The sequence below is a fragment of the Monodelphis domestica genome, chromosome 7 (assembly GCF_027887165.1).
Source record: "Monodelphis domestica isolate mMonDom1 chromosome 7, mMonDom1.pri, whole genome shotgun sequence".
In the NCBI taxonomy this organism is placed as follows: Eukaryota; Metazoa; Chordata; class Mammalia; order Didelphimorphia; family Didelphidae; genus Monodelphis; species Monodelphis domestica.
Genome location: NC_077233.1, coordinates 168780872 through 168790086, shown reverse-complemented (window position 1 = coordinate 168790086; position 9215 = coordinate 168780872). Strand labels below are relative to the sequence as shown.

Here is a 9215-nt window from a genome sequence, read left to right as displayed (position 1 = left end):
CTTATAGACCCAGATCTGTCTGTCTGTCTTCTGACTGTACATCATTTGGACCTCCCCTAGCAGTCCTGATTGGTGGATATGTTAATGAGATGATAACCAAGATTTTAAAAAGTGGAGGAAAAAAAGAGCCGTTCAGCAAAATCAGCCAACACTAAGGGACTTCTGGTGGCTTACTGGATAGAGCCAGGCCTATAGATGGGAGGTCCTGGGTTCAAATCTGGCCTCAGACACTTCCCAGCTGTGTGACCCTGGGCAAGTCACTTGACCCCCATTGCCCTAGCCTTACCACTTTTCTGCCTTGGAGCCAATACACAGTATTGACTCCAAGACAGAAGGTAAGGGTTTGTTGTGTTGGTTTTTTTTAATAGCCAACACATCTACCATATCTGGGAGTATACGCCATATTCTACATTCCCATTCCACCACCCCAGGGTAAGCGTTGGTGTGTGTGTGCGCAGCTCCCAGTGGTACCCAGCATACACCAGCTGTTTAGCTTAATAAAGTTGGACCTCTCACAAGATCATTCATGATATACTTGAAGACCAGTGAAGGACACACATAGCATGGCAGTGAAGAGAGGGCTAGACTTGGAGTCAGCAAGACCTGGGTTCAAGTTCCACCTCAGACACCCTTACTTACCTTCTGTCCTCATATTCATTCTAAGACAGAAAAGTGCCAAGGGTGAGGCAACTGGGGTTTAGTGACTTGCCCAGGGTCACACAGCTAGGGAGTATCTGAGGCCAGAAAAAACCCAGGATCCCCCATCCATAGGTCTGGCTCTATCCACTTTTTTTTACATTTTGTTTTCAATGTCTTTAATAAAGGGCAATCCCGTTGTGGGGTTTTAATTAGTCAGCATGGTTGATTTTTTAATCTTTCATCATCTAGTCTCTGCCCAGAAAGTCTCCAAAGTCTCTTCCCTGCACTAGAAATGTGTAACAGTCAACAGTTTCCTCTTTTTGCTCAAAGAATGACCCAATACCCCTGTAAGACAATGCCATCGCTGCCCACGGGAGAGCCATCCCTAGGCCCAGGGGAGTCCAGGAACTCCTGATTTTTCTGCCTCCCTTTCCCCATCCCTGCAGCAGGGGGAAATACTCATCAAGTGGAAAGATGGCAGCATCACCACTCTCTTTGTTGGCCCCGGGCATCTGCATAATGAGTCCAACCTACATCTTTCAATGGGCTGCTTTGTCCCCTGTGCCCTCAGTCCAGCAGCATTTTCTTTGCTAGGACATCTTGAGTATGGGTTACTTCCATTGACTATTAGGAAGGAAGGAAAGTGCCAGGTTTCTCCTACTCTGAATGAATGAAAAAAACATTAAGTATTTACTCTGTGCCAGGCCCCTCCAGGGATACCAAAAAATTAAACAAACCAGTCTTTAAGGAGTTTACATTCTAATATGGAAAAAAAAGAAAACACACATGAGAAATGATGGTGTTTTGGCCATGGATATCACAGGGATAATGCCTGGAGTTGTGGGGCAAATGACTGAAATGAACTTTTAGAAAGTGACAAGTTTGATGACTATTCTCAGAGAGCTGGAAAACTCTGGGAGGGAGGAAAGGAAAAGTGGCCGGGCATGAAGACAAGCTGGGAAGTAATAGAGTGGGTCAAAAAGAAGCTCAGGGTCTCAGATGGGAGTTGATGTGCTGGTTTGGAGGTGGGCACAAGGTAGTGTTCTAAGCCAGCAAAATCTGGGGGGAATCCCCTTCCACCTCCCATTAACAGCAACCAGCTACTAATAAACTTTCTAGTCTCCTGGGGTCTCTAAAGGGATATCTGTTAAGCAGGCCAGTGAGCTTGGCCTCACTGAACCAAAATTGGGACAAAGGTGAAATCTGTCCTGGCACTCTCCTACCTCCCTAATCTAGGGCACCACAATTCTAGGGTCATTCACTCCCCTGGCATGAATTCATTCCTCCCTGCCTCCTTGACTGTCAACTAATCCTCAACTAAAGTATTAATAAATGCTTAGGTTATTTCTATATGCTCTTAGAAAAGTCTGGATGACCAAAAAACCTTGAAAACTCAAAAAAGTGACAAAACACAGAATTTCAGGTTCTCTGAAAAGCAAGGGGGCAGATATTTGGGGTGAAAAGGGATGTGTTTCTGACACCCCTCCCACTAAAGCACAGCAGGGCCTCAATTTCCTTTATCTACAAAAAGAAGGGGCAAGACTAGATGATATCTAACCTCCCATCAAAATCTCACTTTCTTTGATTCGAGATTAAGACCATATCTCTCTAAAAAGCACTTTAGGCACTTGTTCATTCACTCAGACACAAAGCAATATGGAACTTAATGCGTGTTCTCAGGGGGCTCAGAAAGCAGCCACTTAGGCCATGACCAGTATCATTAGCTTGGACACTATTTGAAGGGTTCCTTTGTTGATTTACCTTGTGACAATGCTCCATACCCAAGATTCTATTTGCTCAAATCAATCTTCAGAGCTGGGTTAATAGAATGATGGCTAGTGGCCAAAAATACCATAGGGATCAAAGGCTGATCTAAAACATCCAAATGTTTGCCTTAAATGGTACCTGTTCTTCCTTCTTGCTCTGTGACCAATAGGTCTTGAAACTGCTAAGCCAGATGTAGTTAGAAAACGATGATTACAAATTAGAGGGCAGCTAGATAGTTCAGTAGATAGGAGTGCCAGGCTTCGAGATGGGAGGTCCTGGGTTCAAATTTGACCTCAGAGACACACCCTAGCTGTGTGACCCTGGGCAAATCACTTAACCCTCACTGCCTATCCCATCTTGCTCTTCTGCCTTGGAATTATTACACAGTACTGATTCTAAGACAGATGATGAGGGTTTTTTTTTTTTTTATTGTATCAACATGCCAAAAACAAAACAAATTGAATGATGGTCAAGTTTCTGATGGTTTATTCCTCAAGCACATGTGCAGAGATTTGGCTTTTTCATTTCTATATTCTCTCTTTCGTTTCAACACCATCATGTCAATTCTAATGACCTCAGCTGCCCTGTATGGCAGCATGAATGGAAAAGCCTGAATAATCTAATCAGGGAGGGTTGTTCTCTGGAGAGACACAGGAGAACCTCAATATCCTAAATCTTGGGTATTCGAAAAAACCTTCCCTTTCTTGGGGTCAAGGTGTGGAGCAAAGAAACTTGTGTGCTTCTCTGAGAGCTGCCTCCAAATTCTTATAATGAGCTATTTTGCAGGCCTCCTCTAGGTTTAGCCAACGGTATGCCTGGTGTTCTCTGGACAGATGAATTTCCACGTTGTAGTCCTTCACCTCCGCCAGCCAGTAGACAACAGTTTTGTGCTTCTTATTGACTAGATAGTTCAGCTCACTCTTGAATCCTTCAACGATGATCAACTGGGTGGTGTCCAGACCAGATTCCTCCTGGGTCTCTCTAATGGCTGCCTCCATGTCATTCTCCCCTGGATCCACATGACCTGGTGGCAAAAGAGGAGAAAAGAGAAAGAGAAAAATCTCCAATGGATTCCAAATGAGGCATTTTTTAATTAAATTGGTTTAATGAGGGATGGTGTTGCCATCTTTGCAGTTTCCTGTGAGACTAGTAGCTTACTTTCATGTAAAAACTTTATAAAATGCCTTCCCTACAGCAATCCTGGGAAGAATAATCCAAGTAGTCCAGACTGAATCTCCATGCTCTTTCCACTACATAAAGAAAATTTCATATATATGATTTAAATTGAATTGAAAGATCACTAGACTAGAAATCAGTCCCAAGTCCTGCTTCTAAATCACAAGGCAAATGACTTGATTTCTATGGGACTGAGTTTCTTTATATGCAAAATAAGGCAGTTAAAACAGATAAGTCTTTGGGCAGCTAGGTGGCACAGTGAATAGAGTGCCAGGTCTGGAAACCAGAGGTCCTGGGTTCAAATGTGGCTTCAGATACATCCTAGCTGTGTGATCCTGGGCAAGTCACTTAACCCCAGTTGCCGAGCCCTTGTCACTCTTCTTTCTTAACATTAATACTAGGTCAAAAGGTAAGGAAAGGTTTCTAAAAATTTAAAAACAACCAGATAGTCATAAAAGGCCTTTTTGGAGTTAAATTCTATGATTTTTCACAATAATATACTGAGGTTAGCAGTAGAGTCTTGTTATCTTCAATTTACAGATTAGAGTTTAAGTGACTTGCCTAAGACCTCACAGCTATATAAGGAGCAAAACTAGAGTTTAAATAACAATCTGCTGGCCCAAAGCCATCATTCTTTACAATTCACTAGCCTCTTTTTTTTTTTAACCCTTATCGTTCATCTTAGATTCAATATGTGTATTGGTTCTAATGCAGAAGAGTGATATGGTCTAGGTAATCGGTGATTAAGTGACTTGCCCAGGATAACACTGCTAGGATGTGTCTCAGGCCACATTTGAACCCAGGACCTCCTATCTCTAGGCCTGGCTCTCAATCCATTAAGCCATTTAGCTGCCCCACCAGCCTTTCTTTTAATGGGAAAATCTTATGACTTCTAGTTCATCCCTTTTCTCACTACAGGACATTGTATCTAAATAGGGATGGGCTATCCTTCAGCTAAAGGATATCTAAGACTAACACCCATCTGGAGTCAAGGATGAAGGTCAGGCAAGCTCAGTCAGCAATGGGCACATCTGTCCAGTATGCCAAGTTGTTTCCTGATGACTTTTTATCCACAACTTTCCTTCTTTGAGAATATTCATAGGCTAAGTGGCTAGTCAAGGGTCCATGCAAGTGTGGCTTGGAATAGAGTACTTTCATTCTACTTCTGCAGGAGAGGAACAGAGAAGGAGGAAAGGAGGGGAGGAAGGAGGGACAGGGGCTGGGGGAGGAAGAGGGAAAGAGACAGATAGAGAGACCTATAGTGAGACGGAGAGATTTTCCATACTCCTTTAAGAACAATGTGATCATTACACCTCCTCTGAACCATCACAGACTTTGTACCTCTTTTATCACATCCTGCCTTGTATTATAGTTGTATCCCAGTTATCTCAAAACTATGATGAAAACTCTCTGCAGGAAGGCCTTATGATTTCTTCACCTCTGTATCCCTTCCTTACAGCTTAGCAGAAGGTCTTAGAATGTATTAGCAAGTCAAGAAGAGTTTACTGAATAAAATTGAACCAAAATGTTACACCAGCACAATCTTGTTCCTCCTAACTGCTTTGAGTCCCCAACAAACAAGAATCACTTTTCCTCTAAATGTGTTTTTCAAACAATTTTTGTTCCACTTTGCAGAGAGGGAACCAAGGCCCTGAAGAGTTAAACAATTTGCCTTTGGTCTGTGGGGAAGTGCTGTTGGTACTAGCAACAAAAGCTGGCAGTTCTGTGGCCAACAGCTAAGCCCCAAATACTAGGCTTTGTCCATGACAGCAACAAATTTGTGCCAAAAGCATTTTCTAACTTACTTTCCCTCCTGGGAAAGGCTAGATTTAGTTTTTGTAGGGAAATTTCTTGTGGGAACATAGACTAGGCAAGCTCAGTGAGACCCAAGAAAAACCACTAGCAAACAGAGAAACAAGGGAGGCTGCCAACAACAGCAGGTGAAGCAACTTAATGCCTTATGAGATGGAGGGCCCCTACACACACCTAGCTCACTCACCCCATTTTCCCCTCCCAAACCCCACTCATAAGCCTTGATGCTCAAGTCTTGCCTGAGATTGGGGATGGTTCCAATCTGGGATCTCTAGAAGACTGGAACAATGAAGTCTACAGGTGTGATTTCTATGCCATGCCACTCAAATCACTCATGAACATTCAGCCCGGACAACAGTAAGCCAAAAGTCCAGAGAACCTTCTTAGAACTTTGGAGAACGTGCAAATAAATAAGCTATGACCTACTCCACAGTCTCCTGATAGTAAGATTCTGACGGGACAAATTTATCTTTCCAGCTCTCTGGACCCTCTTCTGACCACCCACGGAGGAAAAGCTAAAGGAAGGACTCATCAACCCCAAACTTCCTTGAATCTGCCATCCCTAGCAAACAAACAAACAAAAAAGTTCCATCTCTGACACATCCTGGCTGTGTGATCTTCACAAGGTACTTAACTTTCAGAGCTCTGGGCCAAGTGTCAAACATGAGACCTTGGACCAAATGCTCTCGGCACTCCCTAATGCAAACTAAACTAGTAATTGGGAAATATTAAATATGATGAAACAATATAACATTTTAAAACTAATCATGATGTGGCCCACAAGGATCCGTAGGTATGAATTATTGGCCTTCATTGCTATGCGAGTTTGACACCACTGCTATGGCCAGCTCTAAGCCTGTAGAAAAAAGTCAGCCCTGAATTGGTAGAAGGCATTCCCTATATCAGGAAAGTCACAGGTACAGGCCTCTGTACCTATCCTTCAAATCAAGTCATACAATTATAAGCCTTCCCAATAGGGCCCAATAATGGTTTACATTCACATTGTATTTTATGGTTATAAAAGCACTTTGCCTGCATCATCTCTTTTGATCCTCCCCACAGCCCTGTGAGACAGGTACCTTCACTCAGTGATTTGCTCAATCACACAGCTAATAGGCAGCAGGTCTTCCAACTGCAGATCTGAAGTTCTTCCCCCTACACCAGGTTAACACAGTCCATCAGGATAACTGTTTCTTTTCTTCAGCAGCCCCCTTTCAAATAATCTAATGCTAAGGACCCTGATCTCCCTCAAAAATTTAGGAGAGCCCCTACACAAATCCCAACCTGGAAATGTGCCATTCCTGGTTGGTGTCATTACTAGTTAACCTGTTCTGAATAGTAGTTCAACTCTAAAGCACTTTGGGCCATTTGAAAAAAAAAATTGCACTATACAGTGCTGCTACTTAAGCAATTCTAAAGCAGTTAGGACCATTCTTGTTTATATTTGGACACATTAAGTTGGTTTTTCTGATATTATGACTTCAGAAACTTCTCTTAATCTCCTTTTTCTGTATCTCATTCCCCTCCAAAATATTCCTTTTTTAAAATTAAATTTTATTTTTATTTCATTTTCCGCCAATTACATGTAAAAACAATTTCCAACATTTCCCAAAGAATATTGTCTTGAATTTTCTACTTCCCTCCCCAACTTCCAAGCTTCCCTCCCTACACTGAGATGGGTAAAGCAATCTCATATTGATTTTACACATGCAATCATGTAAAACATTTCCCCACATTATTTGTTTTGTAGAAGGAAATCTTAATAAAAAATTTAAGAACAAAAGTAAAAAAGTTTTCTTTGGTCTGGATTCAGACTCTATCAGTTCTTTTTCTCTAGAAGCATTTTTTTTTATCATGAGTCTTTTGGATCGTTTTGGATCATTGTATTGCTAAGAATAGCCAAGTTACTCAGAGTTGTTCATTGTACAGTATTCCTGTCACTGTGTACAATGTTCTCCAGGTTCTGCTTATTTCAATCTGCTCCAGTTTGTGTAAGTCTTTCCAGTTCTTTCCAAGATCTTCCTGCTCATCATTTCTCATAGCAAAATAGTATTCCATTAAATCATATATTATAACTTAGTCATTCCTCAATTGATGGCTATCCTCTCACTTTCCAATTCTTTGCTCCCACAAAAATAGCTGCTTTAAATATTTTTGTACATATAGGTCTTTTTCCTTTTTGTTCCTCTAAAGATTGTTATTTAAATTATCTTTTTTTGTTCACTGATCTTATTCACTTTCTTGTTCAAACTAGTTTTTTTTGGTTTGATTTGTAAGTACTAGCCCATTCTTTTTATTTATTTTTTAACTTTTACTTTCTTAGAATCAATACTGTGTATTGTTCCAAGGTAGAAGAACAGTAAGGGCTAGGCAATAAGGGTTAAGTGACTTGCCCAGGGTCACAAAGTATCTGAGATCACATTTAAACCTAGAATCATCCATCTGGCCCCTGCTAGGCCATTCTTCATTGCCTTTGGTCTTCCTACATTGCTTTCTTTCTGTTGTGTAACCAGGCCCTCTGTGCCTTTCTATCCTGATTCTCTAGGCCTCAGATGCCTGTACCAAGGCTTAACTTTCACAGAATCAGAGTCTTCTTTGGAAAGGTCCTTGAAGATCACATAATCCATAGTCCAACATCTCTATAAAGGCAGAGTTCCAAGGAGTTGAAAGAAATTGACAGGTTACTGAAATTAGTGCCAGATCAGGGGTAGAACCCAAATTTGCTAATTCCTAGTTCAAGGCTCTCTTTCTCTTAAGTATTGTAAGGTTTATTGACTGCATGTCCGAATATAATACCCTGATCTTACCAGTCAAGAAGCCAAAACTGTATGCCCAAGGAAGACCAGTTTACAGATTTGTCCAGGATTTAAGGGTCATAAATAATCATGTAGTCAAGTGGCATGCAGTAGTACCAAGTCCAGCAAGCACCTTCTAATTGAGTTATTTTAAAGGGGACATAAAATCTATAAGCCCAAAGTGCAATGGTGTTTGCCAAGAGTAGAGTATCTAGGATTTGCTCTAACAGAAGGGGTCAGGAATATCTCAGAGAAAAGAATAGCGTGCATACAAAAGCTAACAGCACCAAACACCAAAAATCAGTCCAGAGCTATTCTGGGAGCAGCAGGATTTTGCAGACAAAGGATACCAGGTTTTGGGGAACTAGTAAAATCATTAACAGAGCTTACAAAGCCTGTGTAACAGAACCACTCAAATTGACAACAGAACACCTTGGTGCCATTTCACAATTAAAGCATGCCATTCTCTTGGCACCAGCTTTGGACATGCCAGATTACAAAAAGCCATTTATTTTGTATGTCCATGAGAGAAAAGGAGTTGCCTCTGGGGTGCTTACCCAGGTTTTCGGTTCAATGCAAAAATGTGTGGCATATTATTCTGCCCAACTGCATCCGATAGCTGCCAGGGCTCCACCATGTCTGAGAGGTGTGGTGGCAACAGCTCTGTTAGTGACAAAGATAGCCAACTTTGTTCTGGGAATCCTCTTACCATCATGTGTCCACATGAAATTGAAGCTCTATTGTTAAGGCATAAAACTCAAGCCTTTTTAGACCAGAGGTTGGCTAGATGTGAGCTAACGCTTTTAGGAACTAAGAACATTACCCTGAAAAGATGTGGAAATTTGAACCTTGATACACTGTTACCAGATCTACCAACATCTGGGGAACAGCTGCATGAGTATGCTAAAGTAGTCCACATAACTGAAAAACCAAGAGACGATCTCTCTGATACATCCCTGGAGAATCCGGATTTCATTCTTTTCATGGACAGATCCTCTTTTATGAGAGATGGGATATGGTACACAG

General features: G+C 41.6%; 1 protein-coding gene across 2 annotated transcripts in view; it reads right to left on the bottom strand.

Moving 5' to 3' along the window:
* Positions 1-2814: 2814 nt before the first annotated feature.
* NUDT2 (nudix hydrolase 2) overlaps positions 2815-9215 on the bottom strand; it is a 57278-nt gene continuing 50877 nt past the window's right edge. For both annotated transcript variants that reach the window (XM_016424062.2, XM_007498875.3), the window contains one exon: positions 2815-3430. In XM_016424062.2, the coding sequence (XP_016279548.1) occupies positions 3117-3430 (314 nt within the window). In that variant the 3' untranslated portion in view covers positions 2815-3116. The remainder of the gene's footprint in view (positions 3431-9215) is intronic.